At 42.1% G+C, this 21,628-nt stretch overlaps 3 protein-coding genes across 3 annotated transcripts; 1 reads left to right on the forward strand and 2 right to left on the reverse strand.

Moving 5' to 3' along the window:
• Positions 1–1,290: 1,290 nt before the first annotated feature.
• Positions 1,291–9,086, forward strand: LOC147046646 (homeobox protein Mohawk-like). The gene is made up of 6 exons (XM_085929185.1): positions 1,291–1,460; positions 1,572–1,731; positions 1,810–1,963; positions 2,049–2,381; positions 8,647–8,680; positions 8,756–9,086. Exons 1-6 carry the CDS (start codon positions 1,291–1,293, stop codon positions 9,084–9,086), a joined length of 1,182 nt encoding a protein of 393 aa, XP_085785311.1.
• A 1,825-nt stretch (positions 9,087–10,911) lies between these two features.
• On the reverse strand, positions 10,912–14,662 carry LOC147046647 (ras-related protein Rab-18-like). The gene is made up of 7 exons (XM_085929186.1): positions 14,456–14,662; positions 14,118–14,173; positions 13,959–14,020; positions 13,115–13,187; positions 12,829–12,947; positions 12,607–12,673; positions 10,912–12,086 (listed from the first exon to the last, which is right to left on the reverse strand). The coding sequence occupies exons 1-7, from the start codon at positions 14,521–14,523 to the stop codon at positions 11,914–11,916; spliced, it is 618 nt and encodes a 205-aa protein (XP_085785312.1). The 5' UTR covers positions 14,524–14,662; the 3' UTR covers positions 10,912–11,913.
• A 92-nt stretch (positions 14,663–14,754) lies between these two features.
• On the reverse strand, positions 14,755–21,555 carry LOC147046648 (ATP-dependent zinc metalloprotease YME1L1-like). Its single transcript, XM_085929173.1, has 18 exons — positions 21,408–21,555; positions 20,670–20,801; positions 20,400–20,580; positions 20,132–20,224; positions 19,892–20,001; positions 19,541–19,691; positions 19,375–19,458; positions 18,182–18,355; positions 17,925–18,077; positions 17,690–17,822; positions 17,497–17,559; positions 17,317–17,429; positions 17,072–17,227; positions 16,818–16,969; positions 16,597–16,723; positions 16,428–16,501; positions 16,245–16,331; positions 14,755–16,162 (listed from the first exon to the last, which is right to left on the reverse strand). The coding sequence occupies exons 1-18, from the start codon at positions 21,438–21,440 to the stop codon at positions 16,019–16,021; spliced, it is 2,160 nt and encodes a 719-aa protein (XP_085785299.1). The 5' UTR covers positions 21,441–21,555; the 3' UTR covers positions 14,755–16,018.
• Between the last annotated feature and the right edge of the window lie 73 nt (positions 21,556–21,628).

Genomic DNA, 21,628 nt, shown 5'->3' on the forward strand with positions numbered 1-21,628 from the left:
GGTTATCGAGTCTGTATTTTGAGTTCCGCCAATAAACCCTGGTCCAAGCTGCACTTGGTTGCCCTGCTCCATTCTGCCATTCCACCCCTGACACTCGATGTGGCAAGGGATTACTGTACTCTCAAACTGATGAGGATATTCAGCTCTACTTTGCCCTCTGAACATTTGACTAGTTCATTCAAAAATGAACATAGAAGCTAGCCACAAAAACATTTTACTGACCTGAAGAAATATCTATTTTTCAATTACATCCATCCGCAGCTAGTAGTGGAGTGAAACCCTGCACACAAAAACATCACGCCCCTCAATTTTACAAGAATGGAACAAGAGGAACACAATCTTCCTTCTTAATAACATTAAGTTCTTCCACAATAAATCGTAACAATTTGTTGTTTTCTCTTCTTTGTTGATTTCACAATGTGTCACATTGCTATCATGTCACACGATTACACCACTCACCTCTTGCCATCCTGCCTACACACACGTGCAAATCAGTGTCGAGCATGGTAACACGAGCCGAGTCAGTCCCAAACCATACTGAAATGATATGTCCCACTTAATGGAAAGAGCTCCCAAAAATTATACCGACTGCAGACAGTGCAAAAGATTTGCAACCCCTAGACACCACTGCACATGGTTGCACACAAAATAAGCAGCACTTGCTGAGGATAGGATGAGCAAAGCCAGTGCTATTTTTCCAGCACTAGTGTTGACATTACTATGGCCCAATTTGCTCTGTAAAGCAGGATTCGCTTGCTGGCACGCAGCACCGCTTGGTGGTTTTGCTGGTTATTAGGAAACTTGTAATTCCAGCTCCCGAATCCCTTGGTAAAACATGCAATGTTATTTGCTGACACGATTGTTGGTCAAACCGCAAGCTGTGAGAGGCTGGTATGCCTCATGTAGAAAATATGAGATCATGCTCAACAGCAGACAGAATCTAATAACCACGTTTGCCATGCAATAGTTTGCATATCTTGGGCCGCTTCTGCCGCTGCTCAGCGAGGGTTCCCCTCACGGTCCTGATTGGATGGTGGGTGGACCAATGGGCAGGAGTGAAACACGTTATCCGAATTCTCCAAAGTGCTGCTCAACAAAACCAGACGACATCTACTGACTTTTCTAACATTTCTCACTCTGTGACTGACGTACTCCAGAGAAAAGCCCGGGGACTATTCTCCTCATTTTGCTGACTTCAACTTCATCCAGGATGGGAGCCTACCGCAGCTATTTATTTCTGTAAATCGATAGATGCACCTGTTGGTTTGGGGGAAATCTCCTTGCTTGAGGATGAACTCAGTTGTTGGGATGGCATCTGATACTCTTCTTCATTTGGAGGATGAACAGAGGAGTAGACTGAATTGTGTAGCTCACAGCAGCTTGGCTAGCCGTCAGAATGCAGAACTGCTGCGATACCAGGAGACCACTGAAGAAGACTCTTCCAAGTACAGAAGATACGGGTAGGCATAGCAGCAATATTTTGATCAGCTTTTACCAAATTTAGAGCCAACATTTTGGTACATTTGATTACGTTGCGCACTGCTACAGTCTGAGTTTTCAAAATTCTCCAGATCTTGCTTGGGTGGGGTCAAAGTTCGCCACAAGAGACAGGTGCTGCAGGACATGGCCCGGCCTCTCAAACATTGGCTGTACAAACACCGGGACAACCCGTACCCCACCAAGACCGAGAAGGTTCTGCTAGCTCTGGGCTCCCATATGACTCTCGTACAGGTGAGGCCGATCAGTGGACAAATTTCAGGCAAAATGTTGGCTTGTCTTCATTTTTTTTCACCATCCAACTCTGTTTAGGTGTCAAACTGGTTTGCCAATGCTCGGCGGAGGCTGAAGAACACGGTTAGGCAGCCAGACTTGAGCTGGGCCCTAAGAATCAAACTGTATAATAAATACATCCAGGGAAATGCTGAGAGACTGAGTGTATGCAGCAATGACACCGACTCAGATGGTGAGCAAATCTTTTGAAAATGATTTCATGCCAAACAAGTGCCCACAGGCAAAAAAAAGGTTTTTGTCCATGTGCTTTGCTGCAGATGATGACTGTCCATTACAAACGCCCATCTGTTCACCAGACTTAGGAAGATCCTCATCCCACATGTGTGGGATAAAGAACCAGGGTGGCGTGCTCACCATGGCCGACCCGGCCAACAGTGACGACAGCGCCTCGCCGCCATCAAAGTACAAGAGCAGCTTGCTGAATCGTTACCTGAACGACACCCTGCGGCACATGATGGCAGGAAAGGCGGATGACGTCGCCCTAAAAAGGCGGAGCCACTCCGAGTCCTTCAGTTCAAACGAGTGCGACAGAGACGCTGTGTCCCCAGCGTCCTCCTATGACACAGACACCAACTTCATCTACCAAATGGGTAAGAGACTCCAAAGCATCACACACCACTGGTGGAGCTAGGTTTTTTTTTTCTTAAGGGGGTGGGGGCAAGGGGTGGCCAAGGGGGTTCCTCAAAAAAAAAAAAAAAAAAAATCCAAAGCCCAAAAATTATTTTAAAAATACTGATACAAATTCAAAATGTATACAACAAATTTAGGAAAATAAATAAAATAATCTCAATTAGCCCATTTTGTGATCTGAATACTTTCTGCCGTGCTTAAATGCCTGCCTAATTAAAAAAAAAAATTTCAGTCGAAATGTTTTAAAGAAGTTCAGAAGTGACGAAAAAAAAGTGGTCAGTAGAATGAATACAACATTAAACCATTAACAATTGTGACACCCTGCTTCCTTTTATGATAAACCAAACACTCAGAGCCAGAATTTTTTTCATGAACATTACAAAAAAAAAAAGTCCTGCAAACACAAAAATCCGTCATATAAAGTTTGGATGGAATTGGAGCTGGCTTCTTCTACTGCAAATATAATTTCCATACGCAACAACGTGCCATTTGTTCTGCTTGAGCTTCTTGCCATGGTGGAAATGTCCTGTTGGGCCTCGACAATGAAAGAATGTCTGAGATGTTATTTTTCGCAGAGTGAGAAGTGAAAAACTCAGCCAAAATATCAAGAAATAAAGCAGTTTGTCAGCAGGGCACACAAACGAGTGACAACTCGACACTGAAAGAACGCAGCTCGAGAGCATTAATATCCATTTGGCTCCATCCCAGTTGCGCTTTCTGCCCGAGTCATGTACACGCTGGCTGCTTGTTTCTCTCCATCCTGGCCTCCTTTTCACGCTCATTGAAAAGTTACATTTCTATAATTGTGAAGCCACTATTCATTTCTTTCAGTAATGCGTTAAGTTCCGATTTTATTACACTCAGCTTCCCTGAAATCAAATAAATCTTTCCAGTGTTGGTGAAGTTATGGTCTGTGAAAACACTTCAACTTCAGCAACCTCCAGTTCAACCTCAATGTTAGAGATGTTCTCACTCTAACTCATTTTGCAAGTACCACACGGGAGACAGTATGCCCTTTAAGCACTTGCAAGTGGAGAGCCTGTTCGTTACTGTAGGTACAGCAATGTTCGAACAAACTCTGCCGTTAGTCTCTTACAAGAGCATATTTATTGAGAACAAGTAGGGTGAGGGTGACATTGGACATGTTTGGTGGTCACCTCAGCAACTGGTTAATCAGTGCAGAGGGTCCCAGCTCATTGTTTTACAAGGCCATGGAAACAGAAACTAGTGGAGCATTGTAGATGACTAAGCAAGAAAGTGTTTCCACACCATTTGGAAAGTTTCAACAACTGAATGGTTAAACTTTTCAGAGTCAAGGAAAGGTAAATGGTTTAAACAAAAAACAAATTCTAGTCTACATTCCAACATAATCATACGATCAAGATAGTTTATAAACCCTAACACTCAGACTGACACTTGAACCGACAATGTGAATTATAAACAGCATCATAAAAGATATGCAGAACCATTTGCAGAAAAGCAAACTTATGTACCGTAATTTTCGGACCACAAGTCGTGTTTTTTTCCTTAGTTTGGGTGGGGGGGCGACTTATACTGAGGAGCGACAATGACGGCCGGGTGGCTGTCCGGGGACGGTGGATGAGGCTCGGACATGGCTTTTACACACGCCCGGTCCTACTCTACGGAGCTCTCTTTCACCTCCGTGGATGGAAGTCGGGGGCCGGCGCTCGGCCGGGTGGCTGTCCGGGGATGGTGGATGGGGCTTGGACATGGCTTTTACGCACGCCCGGTCCTACTCTACAGAGCTCTCTTTCACCTCCGTGGATGGAAGTCGGGGGCCGGCGCTCGGCCGGGTAGCTGTCCGGGGACGGTGGATGGAGCTCGGACATGGCTTTTACGCACGCCCGGTCCTACTCTACGGAGCTCTCTTTCACCTCCGTGGATGGAAGTCGGGGGCCGGCGCTCGGCCGGGTGGCTGTCCGGAGACGGTGGATGGGGCTCGGACATGGCTTTTACGCACGCCCGGTCCTATTCTATGGAACTCTCTTCCACCTACATGGCTGGAAATGCCACTGTTGGAATAATCTCGGGAGAAGCCCAGCCACCTCCGGGGATGGAAGTCCACGCCGCCGCACGCCTGGGAGTCGACTTTGTTAACGCTACAATATAGTTATATACTAGATCTGTGGAATCAAAGTCAAAGTCCGCTTTATTGTCAATTTCTTCACATGCCAGGCACACAAAGAGATCGAAATTACGTTTCCCACCGTCCCACGGTGACTAGACAGCACACAACACTCGCACCAAATAGCACAAAGAATAAAAACGAACAGACAAGAGCAACGAATAAGTAATAAGTGCCCGGTCCGCTCGATAGCACGCCAGCCGCTCCAGTTGCACAGCAGAGTCCGGTGTCCAACGACCGGACAGTCGCCAGAAGAATGGAAGGCACGGCCGGGCGAGTTGGGCACGCCGCTAGCCTGGCCCGGACGCCTCCGCGCTTTCCCCTCTTCTGCCTCCTCGCACACCGCTTTCGACGCTGCTGGTCCGGGGAAGGAGTAGCAGACGAGTCCGGCGATGATTCAGGCATTGTAGTCCCAGTGACTTTAATGTCCCTGTATCAAAGTCCGAAACGCCGCAAAACTCGCTTTCGCCGACGTCGAGCAGAACCTGCCTGCCGTACTCGTAGCGCAACGTGGTATGATCAGACAAACACATAAAACTGTCTGACAAACACTTATTAAATGAACAAAAACACCGATCGGTAGGGACGGAAAGAGGCCGCTGCGTGTGCACGCGCCGCCATCTTGCAAAGGACGAGGAATTTGATCGATGAATTTAATGATTTGGAGTGACACAGATGGTTTGATAATATTGTTGTAATATGATAGTTATTTGAAATATACTTTATATATCGTTATATGGGTCTGTGGAATAATTAGAAATGCAACTTACGAGTCCGACGTCAGCGGCGCGGCGCATACGAGGCATTGTTTACATAAAGGACGATCGATGGATTTAATGAATTGGAGTGACACAGATGGTTTTATAAACGTGTTATTTATGTAATAGTTATTAGAATAACTGAATGTTACGTCAGGCCCTTTCTCAGCTCTTCGTTTGTGTTAATGTCACGTTAGCATACCTGTCGTTTAGCCTGTTGTTGCTCGTTCATGTCTGTTCTTGGTGTTGGATTTTGTCGAATAAATTTCTCCCAAAATGCGACCTATGCTCCGGAGCGACTTATGTTTTTTTTTCACATTATTGTGCATTTTATGGCTAATGCGACCTATATTCCGGAGTGAATTTTAGTCCGAAAAATACAGTATATTATTCATTCTTTTTCTTCTTTTTTTACGACAATATTGTTCCATTGAGAGACCACCTCCAAGGCCTAATGATCATAATTTGGATCATCACATTGTAAAATAATCCCTCACTGATATCCATAACTCGTTTTGCTTTTATAATTAAAGTGTCACTGTACTCACGGCAAATGTAAAAAAAGAAAAGATGGATCAGCGTCTGCCAGGATAAAAACAGGATTAAGTTTTGAATAATTTATTTTTCCATCACTCTTCGATGAAACAAAGAAAGATTCAGAGAAAATATTATTAGAATTAATTTTATTAGCTGTAATTCTGATGATTTTGACATTTGAGAAAACCAAAAGATGCCAGTGAATTCATTTATGACTTATTGTTAGTGTAAATAAGAGGCTAAAGTTAGTCGCTGGTTCACTTAGCCTAGCAACACAATGAAAGCCAACCACAATTCTTTACACCGCAAGGAACATGTAAACAACACACATTTTGTAAAAAATAAAATGAAATATTAGCTCGTTAAAAAAGTTTGTTAGCTCCTGGTCACATAGCGTCATATCAACTCGGCACTGACTCAAGGGTAATACGTAAAAGTCTTCCCCTAAACATGTCTGTTAATGCACCTCAAATCATATTTCCTTTGGACTATTCTGCACTTTCTTGAACTAATTACCCACTGAAATGTTTGTGAACACTTTTAATGTATCCCTGCTGCTCATATGATGACTTTTTTTTGCGACTCCTCTACGTAACTGAAGTGGAAAGTCAGCCTGCCAGATTTATGACAGGCCCGGACCCCATTAAAACACTGCGCTAGCATAGCGCAGGAAGGCTAAAAAATATGTCAACGAGTGATCGTCTTTAAAAAGTGATGTCACAAGGTCACCTCAAGCATATCTGTCAAGATTTCACAGGCTGGAAACATGATGTTACCTCACATTTCCACAAAACAACCAAGTGTGTTTATATTCCTGTACAAGACATGGTCAATACCTCCTTGAGGGCCATCATGTCACTAGGATCGTCGAGTCAAGTCAAGTTTATTTGTATAGCCCTAAATCACAAGCAGTCTCAAAGGGCTGTCGTGTTTTATAAGACACAGAGCAATAAAAAAAAATGGTTTGGACTAATAGTTGGCAGCACAATGTTTCAAATGTATGCTGAGCGTCGAGTTTTTTGTTCATAAATGAATATCCACATCGATATGTTTCTGTTACAGTAGTTAGTGAATTCCAGAGTCTTTTCAGACTTTGTAATTCAATATTAGATGTGATAAAAAATTTCTGACAGGCTACTGTGTTTATAATGTGGTATGAACATAAGTCAAAGTCTGCTTTATTGTCAATTTCTTCACATGCCAAGACACACAAAGTGATTGAAATTGCGTTACGGTGACAAGACATATTACAAAACATCCAAGAAAACAACACAAAAAGTAAAAACAAAAAGGCACATACAACGAATAAACGAAAGCAATGAATAATAAATAAATAAATAAATAAATAAATAAAGAGGAGCAAAAATGGAGCAAGTGTGCATACAGCAGACAGCCAGAACATAGCGTGAGAGTAGTGCAAGGCAAGGCCCAAAAGGTCAGGACGTTATGCAGCCGAGGGTGGAGAGAGTTCAGGATCCTAACAGCCTGGAGTATGAAGCTGTTGGTGAGTCTGGTGGTGCGGGAGCGCAGGCTTCTGTACCTCTTCCCAGAGGGCAGCAGATCAAACAAAGTGTGAGCGGGGTGACTCACATCACACACAATTGTGGTCGCCTTGCGGGTGAGATGGGAGGTGTAAATGTCCTTCAGGGAGGTGGGTGAAGCACCAATAATCCTACCAGCTGTGTTCACTATGCGCTGCAGGGCCTTAATGTTGTATTCAGTGCAGCTGTTTGGTTGAAATTAACTTCCATTTGGGCTTTATTGTGATGAGATAGATTAGATAGGTAAATTTCATAAAGTGTTGGCTGGCCTATTCATGAATTCCTTTGTTTTTAAAATCCACCTGTTGCTGTTCTGATAATGACATGGGTAGGACTTAACTTTTGGAGACATTTTTGTTCGGTGTGAGATTTTTTTAACATAACGGTTGCTTTTGCTCAATATAGGTCAGGAAACATTTCATTAGAGGACCTAATTTGTCCTTTGGATAAGATCAATTGTGAGATGAGGTTTCAATTAAAACCACATAGCTGCATATTAATTATGTCAGTGAAGGTAACTAAAGTAGTTCCTGTTTACAGAACAATAGATACAGGCATTTTGACTGTTTGATTTTCAAAAACAACAAAGAATAAATCATGGCTACTCTTTTCATTTCAGTTACCTTGTCAAGAAATGACCAGGCCAAAATCAAAAGTCGTTCTGCAACACTACTGGACAATTTACTCTCTATAAAAAAGCAGCAAGCCCTCTCATTACCCTCACTACAAGTTCACCATGCAGTCAATTTAAAACTGGCAAGAGGTAAAGCAATGTTTTCTTGCTGTTTAAAATGAGAGGTTTAGATTTAGTCTCTTGGAAAAGGATGTTGCGGCAAAAGAGGAAAATGCTTGAGGACCTTCAGTAGCAAGGGAACAAGAAAAACAAAGCGGACATGATTTAGTCAATAGTTACTCTTGGCTCCTGGCCAACTAAATACATCCTGGATGGAATATTTTGGTCTGTGGGCAATTAAATCTTCCGCTGAGAAGCTTAGTTTTACTTGATTTAAACATACGGAGGGTAGCACAGTGAGGACTTTTCATTTGAAAAAGATAATGACAAATATAAACACAATCGTAATCATGATTTTGGTCACAAAAAGTATCGAATGCAATGTGTTTAAAAAAGAGCTCTATATAATTAATCCAGAAAAGTGAATGTCCAGTAATTTGTTTGTTTCCAATTACAACCATCAAGGAAGCTGGTTTAGAAATAATTGATGAAATGTCTTCTTCCTTGCAGAGACTTTGGACTATGCATCATCAAAATGTGACAGGTAATTTATTAATGTTTTTTTATTTTTACTACCGTCAGTCAAGGATTGTCAATTAAAACAACTTTTTTTCTTTAGTGGTCAGCCTCAGGAAAGAGGTCAGCAGAGTCAAAACAACCAAGACTGGCGAGAGATCAATGCGGCCGTGGCCTTGACCAGTCTGGCCCACGGGCAGACCTGTCGGAACAGAAGGTCGCTTGGCAAAACTCCAGGGTTGAGCTGCCACAGGGAGCCCCTGTCCATGGCAAGGAGCAACATCCCTGGCAGGAAGCCTGTCACGACGCCCACCTCGGTCCTGAGGCAGAGCTGCACTTCTGAGCAGTCCACCCTCACCAGTCGCATCATCCAAAAGTCGTCCCACATTTCCGAAGTGCAGACTATCAAAGTGGGCCTGGCCAACAGTGTGTAGGAATTCAACATACGAGAATCACGTCTGCCTCAAGGCAGCCTTTGAGACTTTTGAAATGTTTGTGTAATGTAAAAAAAAATATATAGACTGTATTCTCCCACAGTGTTTTTTTTTTTTTTTTTTTACAATGTTGCTGATGTATTTCTATTGTGTTTTGTTATAAGTTAACTTCTTTGAGACTGGATCGTCATCCAATGCCCTTAGTTTGACCGTAGCTTTCCAATAAAGTCAATGTTAAGTTTCTTCAACATGGACTCTATTTTCACATAATTTTGACAAGAGCTTGGGACAATCCCTCGGAATCATAGTAGAAATCATTCATCTTTATTTTAAATATCCATCCATTCATTATCACAGGCACACTGGAGCCTATCTTAGCTGACTCGGGCAGTTGGCAGGGTAAACCCTGAACTTGTTGCCAGCCAATCACAGAATCAAACCCTGCACTGCTAAACTACAAATACAAATGCTAACATTATACAGAAAAACACACATACAATCCGCACATATGGTCATGCATAAAAAAAGAGGCAGTGTAAGGGAGCTGTGCAAATGTTATCCTACACCCATGAGGAGTTTCAGGTCCCTTGCTCAAAATTGACTTTGTTGTGCTTAGGAAGCATCTGACAGACAACCAAGCCTGGTTGATTGGTAATTGTTTGGTCTGCAGCAGTCGTCTCAATCTTCCACCCCCACCCCAACATTTTCCTGTCTACTGCTTGATGAGGACAAAAGAGACTGGACTAGGTCCAACATCGAGCAGGAAGGTCATAATAGGCAACACTGAAACGTATGCCAAATGTTTCCTTTTCGTGATGTACTCTATTTGTCTGTGTCCTATTAAGCTCTAGGCGGCTCGGTGGCGCACTGGGTAGCACGTCTGCCGCACAGTTAGGAGGATGCGTGTTCGATTCCACCTCCGACCCTCCCTTTGTGGAGTTTGCATGTTCTCCCCGAGCCCGCATGGGTTTTCTTCGGGCACTCCGGTTTCCTCCCACATCCCAAAAACATGCTTGGTGGGCCGATTGAGCACCCCAAATTGCCCCTAGGTGTGAGTGCGAGTGCAGATGGTTGTTCGTCTCTATGTGCCCTGCAATTGGCTGGCAACCAGTTCAGGATGTCCCCCGCCTGCTGCCCGATGACGGCTGGGATAGGCTCCAGCATGCCCATGACCCCCGTGGGGACAAAGCGGTTCAGAAAATGAATGAAAAATATTAAGCTCTTGCTTTTGCTATAAACACGTTGAAATTGGTTTTAACTGTCTGGCAACAATATGGAAGGCTTTCTGAGTGATTGTTGTAAGCACAACTTCGGCAACCTGTTTGCAGAGAGTTCCTCCACCACTGCTGGAAAGAAAACAAGCGTTTTCCTCACACTTGACACAAAGATACATTCCTAGTTTGTCTTGTGGTGTCTATATAGGGAGGAGTTGTATCTGTTTTTAAATCACTTGTAATTTAAAAAGATACAACACCTCCCTAGATACCACAAGCCGCAAAGGGTGATGAGGAGGGAAAAAAAAATGCCTAGTATGCTGTGTGTGCCTTGAGTGGAGCATTCTGTTCCGTGTGAGCACATCCCGACACCAAACATAAGCTTGTAATCACCCATAAACGGCTGCTGTTATTTGACTAAAGATCATTAGCAGGATCTTTCCACTCACGACCTACTTTGAGATTTTCTTTTTTTTTTACATTTTCTACTGAGAATATTTGCAGACTCGCATGTTCTCATCACTTCATTAACTGAGTTGCCAATGAAAAGGCACCTCGTCATTATCTGGGCCTTGAGAGCAGATGGAAACTACATGACAATTAAATCATAGTTTAGAATGACTGCAACCCAAGTGTCATTTATTTCTGTCTGAAACAGGACAATTTCGACAACACTGGAAACAGAGAACGTCATTCGTTTTTAAGGCAAGATTCATTGCGACATTCTGCATTGCAAAATTCAATTGAGACAGAATGTAAAACATTTGCAGGAAGTGATTAAGATAAGCGGAGAGGATAGATGGCATGGAAAGAAGTTGACAAATAACGACAGTACAACAAATCGGTATACTGCAGAAGAGAAAATGCTTGGGAATGATCTTCCATCATGTATGAAGCCATCACCTTGAAGACTAAATATGGACCACATCACACACAAACAAAATGAAATAATAAATGGTGAACTGGACTGAATGATGAGTAAGAAAACAGTAAGCTAAGCATTTGCAACAAAGATGTTAAATACCTTTCTTGTATTAAAAGGTCCATACAGCACAAATGGGGGGATAGTTCCATAACCTTTAAAGAGACTATAATGATCAACTAGTTTGAGGATTCTGCACTCTACATTGAAGGAGTGGTTCAATACATTCTGATTGCAAATATTTTATGGATAAGGCCATCTAATGACATTAACTGAGTTAATGAAAAAAAATGTGGATGTACTGTACCCACAGTGTTTTGGGAAAAGATGAAAGCTTTTCATGGCCAGAGGTTAAATGAAGGTTATCCACCCCCCATATGAAATGCTGCTTGAAACATAGAAGATGGTCAGGATTGGTTCATATAATCAGCTTCACTCTGACATTCTCTGTTGTAAAGTGACATCATGCTTGTTGAACCCAAGCACACACAAACGTCAAACTATCTCATGAGGCCAAAAGGCCAATTTCTTTTTTAAACTAGAAACAGAAAGAAGTGTCATGTGCAAAGAATCCACCCCTGCCCAATCTCTCTTACCAACTCACGTTTTTCATCATCTCCCTGGTTCCGGACTAAGGTCATTTCTATCGAGCTTTTTATTTTATTTGTTTGTTTGTTTGTTTTGTCCACTTTCAAGGTATGGAGCAGTATCCTCCGCATGCCCTGCCACTGCCTTGCTCTTGATTTCCCAGTTGCAGTGTCTGGCCCTGGCTTTCGCTCTCCCAAAGCCCCGGAGTTTGGAGGATCTTCTCTACAAGCTCCTCAAAGGCACACTGTACGCCGTCTTTGGTCTTTGCACTTGCCTCTGAGGAATAAACAGAAAAAGGTTTCCATCAAACAAAAACAAGAAAATCTTCACAAGGGTTTCATTTATAAAAAATAAAAAAAAATAAAAATCAAGGAAACTATTTCTTCAATGTACAGGTTTTAATGATAATGACATTCAAGGTATTCTACACGATGACTCAAATTAAGAAGTAAAGGACAAGCGGCGGGCTCACAGTGGATCGAATCAAACACATTGTTGCCTGGTTTAGCCCAAAGCAATTCATTAATGTTGCTGCACTAAAATGGAAACTTCAAAGCAAGTTAACCTAATTTTGCAAATGGGGTAAGCTTGGATATGGGAATTAGAAATTTGGGAAAGCGTGCAGACATGCATTTAAAGCAACAACATTTAAAGCCTATCTAGATGCTAATCATAATGCAAATGATCTGGAGCAGCTGCATCCAACCAAAGGACCAAAGCAGCTAAATCAGGCCAGAAAGACAAATCAAAAGTATGACTTGCTAAGCTTTAACTGAACTCCAACATGGACACTTACCAATAAAAAGCATCGAGTGTTTTCTCGCAAACTTCAGGCCTTCATTTCTGTCCACTTCATGGTCATCCTAGAAACCAAAATCATGAAATTCACACTATTTCCAACATTTCACATAAACGGTTTCACATTTCAGCAGTGCGGTGAAATGTCCTATAGAAACATGCTTTCACATTTATAAAAAGTGTCTTAACAACTGCGGAAGCAAATCCTTTCCAGACTCACCTGATCAATCTTGTTGCCAACAAGCATTTTTACAATATCATTGCGAGTGGTGTAGGTTTCCAATTCATTCAACCAGTTTTCCAGCTTTGTGAAGGTGTCACGCTTTGTAACATCATATACTGTCAACCCAAAAGAAATAATGAGTAGAAACATAACATTGTGCAAGAAATCATATAGAATCAAATTACAGTATTTCTGTGATGCTAAAATCATTCTGCAATCATAAAATGCAAAAAATTTAAAATATGGCACACTACTAGTGTGCTTTAAAAAAAAAAATACTTACCAAGTATAACTCCCTGGGCACCGCGATAGTAGCTGGGTGTTAGCGTACGAAACCTTTCTTGTCCAGCTGTGTCCTATACGAAGATGGCAATATAAGAAATGTTGGGGGGAAAATATCTGTGAAAAGTTGAATCCAAGAGTGCTATGTAGGGGTAGAAGGTTTTTTTGTTGTTGTTGTTGTTGTTGTCGTATTTGAATTGATATCTAAATGCAAGGGAATCCTTTGCACAGTAAAAAAAAAAATTTAGAATTTTTTTTGTTCGCTTCTACGGAAGAGGATTAGGGCCAGTGAAGAAAAAAAAAAAAAAACGAGGGGTGGCAGGAAAGTCAGAATTCTGACTTTATTCTCAGAATTCTGACTTTAAAGTCGGAATTCTGACTTTATTCTCAGAATTCTGACTTTAAAGTCAGAAATGGGGAATTCTGACTTTAAAGTCAGAATTCTGAGAATAAAGTCAGAATTCTGAGAATAAAGTCAGAATTCTGACTTTAAAGTCAGAATTCTGAGAATAAAGTCAGAAATTGGGAATTCTGACTTTAAAGTCAGAATTCTGACTTTATTCTCAGAATTCTGACTTTAAAGTCGGAATTCTGACTTTAAAGTCAGAATTCTGAGAAAAAAAGTCAGAATCCTGTCACCCCTCGTTTTTTTTTTTTCTTCACTGGCCCTAATCCTCTTCCGTACGCTTCAAACCATTTGTTAATGGAGAATTGTTCTTTTACATATGCATTTTTTGTACTGTTCTGTGCAATGCCGCAACCCAGTGGACAGATATTGTATTGCACTATGTTTTTCATGAGGCCACATTCAAGTAAAAACATGTCATCATAATGACCAGTCTTACCCATATGGCGAGTTTTGCTTTGTTTCCATCGATTGATAATGTTTTCACTTTGAAATCCACACCTTACTCGGCGTGCAAGAGAAAGGTAACAAGAGGGTTATAGACAATTGAGAAATGTTAAGTTAAAAACCATGGGAAAACTTGGGGTTTGAAATGTACCTATTGTCGCTGACTGCTCTGGGTCAAATGTGTCTTCTGTGAATCTCAGGAGAAGGCTGTCAGGAAAAGAGATGCAATTAGCAAAATGGACTAAAGCCTTTAAACGTTTTATGTAACAGTTGGCACCGTTGGCGAGCTGAAATCAACACGCAGTGAAAAGTTGGCAATACATCTTTAGATGTTATTGCAAGCCAACAAAGCTACTGAAAAAAATTAATGATAAATATAATACCATTACGTAACTCACGAAAAGTACCGCAGGGAAACACAGTGCTAAGAAACTGATGTCAACACACTTCACAAGGTAAGCTAGCAAGTTAGCTCGGGACAAAACATACCTAGATTTCCCCACTCCACTTTCGCCTATTATCAGCAGTTTCAGAGTTGTCAGTACGTCGTCATCCATATTCCGATGTAACGCAAGTTCGTCAGGTGATTCGCTTCGCTTTTGAAAATAATGTACAGTAGGCTTGTTTTTTGTTCAGTAATTCCCGTGTAGCTATTGACAACTTCCGCCCAACGTGTACACCTGACGTCACGGATAATCGTTGGTCACGTGTAAACGTGACGTTCCTAAAATACTGTAGCCATGTCAAAACTGAGATTTTATTTAGTCAAATCCAGAGAACACTACACATGAAAAGATAACAAACTCACGTTTACTCACGTTTTGCACTCAAGTAAAAGCAATAGTGGACAAACCCAAATTGGTAACAGGCATACAGTACAAGTGAAGAATTAGACGAATTAGCTCCAAATGCTTAATTCGCATGCATCTGAATTTGAATAATTCCCAACCCATAATTTACAAGACAGCATCTTTTTTTTTTATCATTGTGATCAATATTTACATTCATGTACTAACCGAGTGGTCTGAGCGAGCAACATTCACAATGTAAATAAATAGACAATATGTATTGATGATTCTGCCACCATGATGACTCAGTGTATCTTGGAGATTTAAGCACACCCAACAGATATTCATTATGTTAAGTCACATGTTTAAACTTTACAACACTAAGTACTATAATTTTCTAACGCCAGGTGTTCCCAACCACCGGGCCGCGGGTCACTTGGCACAAGGCCGCCAAGCCGCACAGAATCGTTTTTATTTTATTTTTTTAAAGAAAAAGACACTCGTCCCGGTCACATGACATGTTTCCCCAGTCGAGCCCCCAAAGGTAGCAAAAAGGAGTAAGAATTTATTTCGAAAATGTAAAAAAAAAAAAAATGGCGATTCTCTCCCAATTACATCCGTTGGTTCAGGTCAAGACGCTTAACTTGGTCACGTGACATCGCGGGAAAAATGAGCAAGAAACAGAGATGTTTGGAAGGCTTCTTCGGAAAGGGAAAAAGCCCAACGAGGAGACGGAAGAAGAGGCTACGACTTCTATGAAAAGGAAAGCTGCATTTAAAAGAACATTTCTGGAGTCCTACTTAAAATATGGATTTATCGCCACCGGTGACTGACGCGCCAAGCCCACTCTGCATAATATGTGGCGACAGGCGAGCTAACGAGGCAATGAAGCCTTCAAAACTGCTTCGGCACATGGAGACCGAGCATCCAGCATTAAAAGACAAACCTTAACCACTTCGGGTGTCATTGTCTCCGATTACGCCGGCTCGTTTCTGAGAAACAAGCTCAGTGCTCCCACTAATTCAACATAATGGTGAGTTTTATTTTTATGTCGTTTATACTTGTTTTTATGCCAGTCGTATGATTTGGTTTCATCGTATTTGTATATTTATTATAAATGCATTATTTATTTATATAAAGGCCGGTCCGCGAAAATATTTCTGACACGTAACCGGTCCGTGGCGCAAAAAAGGTTGTTCTAACGCATAGATTGACAAAATCCCAAACCAGCCCCACCGCATTTGTTGTGTTTCACTGGCTGCTTTCATCTGGCCTCTAGTGTCTTTCCCTCCAAGACCAGTTGGATCTCTTTGGCATCCAATGTCTCATATAGGAGCAGCGCATCAGCAAGGTTCTTGTGCTCTTTGGCGTGAGATTTCAGGAGGGCTTTGGCTCGCTCGTAAGATTCCTGGTTAAAAAAAAGACAATGTCAATTTAGAAAAGGTCAAAGGACACGTTCTAATCAGCTGTCTTAAAACAGTAGTACAGACCTTCAGCAAAACTCTGATTTCATGCTCCACAGCTGCTTGAGTCTCTGGACTTTGCTCTGTCATGCTCTTGTAGGTCATCACACCTAACTGTAATACAAAAAAAGGCCAAATGAAAACACATAAACCCATCACAAATAAACAAAACAGTCCTAATGTTTGCGTGTTTCTGTCATATCAGCTCACCTTTTCACACATGCCAAATCTTGTCACCATCATCCAAGCAATCTTGGTAGCGCTATCAAAGTCACTTGATGCTCCTAGAGAAGAAAATAAACCAAATCACTTTCTGTATCCAAGCTTCATCACCTGTGCGAGCGAGCCTTGCATTAGTTTGAGCACTTTTAATTCCAACCTGTTGTGATGTACTCATGACCAAATATGATCTCCTCAGCAACTCGCCCTCCCATGCTGACATCCATCTGAGCCAGCAACTGAGAGCGTGTCTCATTCCAGCGATCATTCTCTGGCAGCATTGACACCTACAAAAATGACAGTGAGGCAATTTTTTTTGTTTGTTTTTTTGGCAGAGTATATATATACACGTTGAAACAGACAAGTGTTTTGTTTACTGACATGTCCCAGACTGGGGCCCCTTGGCATGATAGTGGCTTTGTTGATGGGCATGGCGTCTTTGGTGTAATAAGCCACAATAGCATGGCCAGATTCATGGTATGCTGTGATGATCTTGTTCTTCTTGTCAATTTCCGCACTCCTCCTTTCAGGGCCTGGTAGGATAAAAATGTAAGGAAATGAAGAGAAATAATCAAAGGTGAGAATTGTGTTACATTGTAAGAAGCTATGTGGCGGCCTTAAATAATGAGACTCACCCATGAGGATTTTGTCCTTGGCAAACTCCAGCTCCTTCAAGGTGACCATGTCTTTACCATCTACTGCAGCCTTCAGTGCAGCCTGGTTTACCAGATTTTCCAAGTCAGCGCCAGAGAATCCCACAGTCCCCCTTGCAATAATCTTCGCCTCAATGGCTGTAAGACAATCACATTGGTTGATCTACACAAACATTCACATGATGTTCAATTCATAATACAAAGATGCGCTGATGTTCATGTCACACCTGGATCCACTTTAATCTTTCTGAGGTACCAATTGAGAATCTCTGTTCGTCCTTTCACATCTGGTTTGGGGACAGTCACCTGCATGTCAAATCGCCCCGGGCGGATGAGAGCGCTAAAGAAGAACATCAACAGGTTACATAAGGGTGCCTTTATTGTGCATGTACTGAATGTAAACATACTTATCTAGAGCCTCTGGGAAGTTGGTGGCTCCGATAATAATGACGCCTTCATTTGGTTTGAACCTTCAACATAAGAACGCAATATTTAATGAAAATGTCCTTACAATTAGGTCACCGCGGCGATAAAAATGTGATTTTAATGCTCTTTCATAAATTTAACGTCTGTCAAATTAAACACAATTCAAGTGTTTACCCATCCATCTCAGCAAGCAGTTGATTGATGGTCTGTCTGGAATAAGGATGCATGGGAGACTCAATCCTTTTTCCACCCACGCTGTCCAGTTCGTCAATAAAGATAACGCACGGAGCGTTAGCTTTAGCTTCCCCTGGACAAAACCAGCAAGAAGAGTTGAGCATTCAGTGTGAGTTGCGTTTTTTCAAGCACTTAAAAGCGGAATTTAATTGACAAATGGTGAGAACAGACATACTGAAGAGATTCCTGATGCGGCTGGCCCCAACTCCAACAAACATTTCATCAAACTCTGAGCCAGAGGCATAGTAGAATGGAACATCTGCTTCTCCAGCAACCGCTCTGGCCAGTAAAGTCTTTCCGGTCCCCGGTGGGCCAACCAGGAGAACACCTAAAGAGTTGTGTGGAAAAATGGAAGAAAAACAGGAAAATTCATAAATAAAACCAAAGGACCTCATTCAATGACTGGTGACACTATTATTAATTTTGTCTGACCTTTAGGCAATTTCCCCCCCAGGGTCGTGAACTTCTGGGGGTTCTTCAGAAACTCTACCACTTCCTGCAGCTCATTTTTTGCTTCCTCCACGCCTTTGACGTGCTCAAATGTGACATTTTTCAATTGGACGGGATCCACTGAGGAGTCCAGGCCTGTTGTGGTTCGGAACCGCACTGTGAAAAATGGTAAGTTCGAAATCACACTGCACGACAATTTTCTTTCAGTTCACTTAAAGGATATTTTTAGAGTTCATACATATGTTGCATGATAACTACAGTTGTAGTGGAACGTGAATGCTTTTTTCTCTTTAGGTAAAAAAAAAAAAGTTTAAAAGCGATAGGGTCGTTACGGAAGAGGATTAGGGCCAGTGAAGAAAAAAAAAAAACTAGGGGTGACAGGATTCTGACTTTTTTTCTCAGAATTCTGACTTTATAGTCAGAATGACTCAGTCTGAGTCATAAACTCAGAATTCTGACTTTATTCTCAGAATTTCTGACTTTAAAGTCAGAATTCTGATTTTAAAGTCAGAATTCTGATTTTAAAGTCAGAAATTGGGAATTCTGACTTTAAAGTCAGAATTCTGAGAATAAAGTCAGAATTCTGACTTTAATCCATTTTCTGAATTGCTTAGTCCCCACGGGGGTCGCGGGCATGCTGGAGCCTATCCCAGCCGTCATCGGGCAGTAGGCGGGGAACACCCTGAACTGGTTGCCAACCAATCGCAGGGCACACAGAGACGAACAACCATTCGCACTCGCACTCACACCTAGGGACAATTTGGAGTGCTCAATCGGCCTATCAAGCATGTTTTTGGGATGTGGGAGGAAACCGGAGTGCCCGGAGAAAACCCACGCGGACACGGGGAGAACATGCAAACTCCACACAGGGAGGGCCGGAGGTGGAATCGAACCCGCACCCTCCTAACTGTGAGGCGGACGTGCTACCCACTGCCCCACCGAGCCGGCCAGAATTCCGACTTTAAAGTCAGAATTCTGAGAATAAAGTCAGAAAGTCAAAATTCTGAGAATAAAGTCAGAATTGTCAGAATTCTGACTTTATTCTCAGAATTCTGACTTTAAAGTCGGAATTCTGACTTTAAAGTCAGAATTCTGAGAAAAAAAGTCAGAATCCTGTCACCCCTCGTTTTTTTTTTTCTTCACTGGCCCTAATCCTCTTCCGTAGGTCGTTTTACCTGATATGAAGGGAATCTTTGAGATGCCATAGAGCCCAACAAGAAGCAACACCAACAAGATGAGGCGATTCCTTCTGAGGGAGTCTAGAAGATGGATGCATAAAGTCATCATATTTTTAGTGTTTCTGCAGCACTGCTAGTATGTAATAAATCGGTTGTCACTTACCTTGTGTGCGTTGCGTCAGCGTTTGGGCTTTCAGAAACCCCTCGGCGAAGCCCCTTTTAAAAGTATCCTGCTGTCCATCGGGTATGTTTCCGCTCTTTGTTAGACTCTCAAGACTTTCCACATCGATCCCCTTGTCTCGTGTCAGGAAGCCCTATCAGAATGAGATATTGACAACTAAATAGTAGTAAAAAATATAGGACTGCTGATTCTCAAGCTTTTAGTGTAAGATGCAAGGTAAACGAATGACAAGCTTCAAACATTCCTAAAAAAATGGCATCATTACCAATTGTGATACCAATGAGAGAATTACAGAGTTGAAAGATCATGCTCAAGATCTAAGTAGCAGTTCACCTTCATGAAAGATGGAGGGAACCCTTCAGATTCCACAGGGCGTTCAATAGCTGACTGCAGTCTTTTGGTTTTGCTCCTTAATGTTTTAAAGCCTCTGTGCTGTATCCACACTTTGAAAATATAAACACAACAGTTAAAGCTTTCTGAGTATGTGTTAACATATCACATTGTGCCATTTGTGTACAACATCTTGAGGCAGTCAGTGCCATTGACGGCTATAGAAGTCATTATTTGTGTCACCTGAACTGTGTTGCAGTTCTGCGCAGACTGACTGAAGAGGAGAGGGCCTCTGCCTGGAATAAACTGGAGTTGACATTCGAAGACGAGAAAACCCTAGAAACAAGGACAAGAGGTAATTATAGTCGTAACAGACATTCTACTTTAACGCAGTGTTTCTGTGACCTTGTGGAAAAGAGGGTAAGAGATAAAAAAATATATTATTACATAATGTGTAAAGGGGAACAGAACAGTGGTAGGTCAAGTAAAACCAGAAGCTACCAAAACTCACCATGCTTGTTGACAAAAAAAGAGTGGGTGGAAAGGTGGGATGTTCGCCAGTTTGTACGACTACCCACTACAGGGGCTTGTGCTTCCTGTAAATTTGCGCGTGGTAACAGCCTTATCGCCAACTCATTCAACTGCCGTGTTCCCAGGTCTGACAGACCAAGGTCTCGTAGCTTCCACAGGGGCTACACACAGAAGTTTTATTATAAATGTAATATTGCAGTTAGTATCAGTGTCCGGCCAAAGGTGTATGTTTGGGAATCAGACTAATTACCTCAGAGTAATGTAGATTTGACTGACAGGCCTGCTCATTTGGTATTCTTGATTTGTTGATGGTGCTGTTGGATCCAACTGAGCTTTTCAGAGAGTTGAGAACGTTGAGGAGGTGACTCAGGGGAACAGTCACCTGCCATTTCAAAAGAACAAGAAAGATTACGTTTGACCATTATAGTTAATATTGCATTTGTGAAACGTGAATTAAATTTCAAACGCCATCCATGGCCATCACATGACCAAACAGGTGAGCCATGACTGGTCAATTCCTGAGCTTGTTGGCACTGCGATCGATGTCCATTGGTCAAAGTATGGAAAGTCGTTCAAATGTGATTTCTTTACGTTCATGTGGTGTCAGAAACATTATTAGTAGTAGTGTTCTTTTTCTATTAGTGCGTCGAACTATCTGGAGTGGACAAAGGGCGCACCTTAAAAATACCGATCCATGCTCAAACGACTTTGCCGAGTCAAACGTGCTTGCGCAATTTAGCCTTCAGTAGCCCATCTGTCTCCTCTCACTAAACCGCGCGATCACGCGTCACGTAAACTTGCGCATCTTTGGAAAAGAATGAGGTGTTATAAAGGGGGGGGGGGGGGGGGGGGGGGGATAAAGGCAGCTCCGTCGTACACACATTGAAAGCTACGGTTAAGGTTAGCTAGCTACAGGATCAACACTAAGGTTGGAAAGTAAACAACACACTGGTCTTATTAGCTCGGTAAACAGCTAGTGTTTTCTTACCTGTGGCTGAACAGTCGTTGACAAAGAAAGCATTTTAAGCCAACAGTGACCGTGAAACCAAACAAATGACTTGTCTTCACACGTATTTGTCCGCAGCTGTCACTTTTACTTTTGCAATAGCGACAGCTAGCATGAGATCCGGATGTGACGTCTGTTGTTTTTTTTTTTGTTTTTTTTTGTAACCTTGTTTTGTTTTCCGGATCGACGACGTCACCGTCAAG

Source organism: Syngnathus leptorhynchus, chromosome 14 (genome assembly GCF_054491065.1).
Source record: "Syngnathus leptorhynchus isolate UIUO chromosome 14, UIUO_Slep, whole genome shotgun sequence".
Taxonomy (NCBI): domain Eukaryota; kingdom Metazoa; phylum Chordata; class Actinopteri; order Syngnathiformes; family Syngnathidae; genus Syngnathus; species Syngnathus leptorhynchus.

Coding starts and splice junctions, on each gene's coding strand:
- LOC147046648 (XM_085929173.1), bottom strand. CDS start 21,440: ATGCTTTCTTTGTCAACGACTGTTCAGCCACAG. Junction 20,225..20,399: donor TTTTTTTGTCAACAAGCATG/GTGAGTTTTGGT, acceptor CCTTGTTTCTAG/GGTTTTCTCGTCTTCGAATG. Junction 17,430..17,496: donor TTCCCAGAGGCTCTAGATAA/GTATGTTTACAT, acceptor GTTCTTCTTTAG/CGCTCTCATCCGCCCGGGGC.
- LOC147046647 (XM_085929186.1), bottom strand. CDS start 14,523: ATGGATGACGACGTACTGACAACTCTGAAACTGCTGATAATAGGCGAA. Junction 12,674..12,828: donor TTGGCAACAAGATTGATCAG/GTGAGTCTGGAA, acceptor TTTGGTTTCTAG/GATGACCATGAAGTGGACAG. Junction 12,087..12,606: donor ACACTCGATGCTTTTTATTG/GTAAGTGTCCAT, acceptor TTTATTCCTCAG/AGGCAAGTGCAAAGACCAAA.
- LOC147046646 (XM_085929185.1), top strand. CDS start 1,291: ATGAACTCAGTTGTTGGGATGGCATCTGATACTCTTCTTCATTTGGAG. Junction 1,461..1,571: donor TCCAAGTACAGAAGATACGG/GTAGGCATAGCA, acceptor AAAATTCTCCAG/ATCTTGCTTGGGTGGGGTCA. Junction 2,382..8,646: donor CAACTTCATCTACCAAATGG/GTAAGAGACTCC, acceptor TCTTCCTTGCAG/AGACTTTGGACTATGCATCA.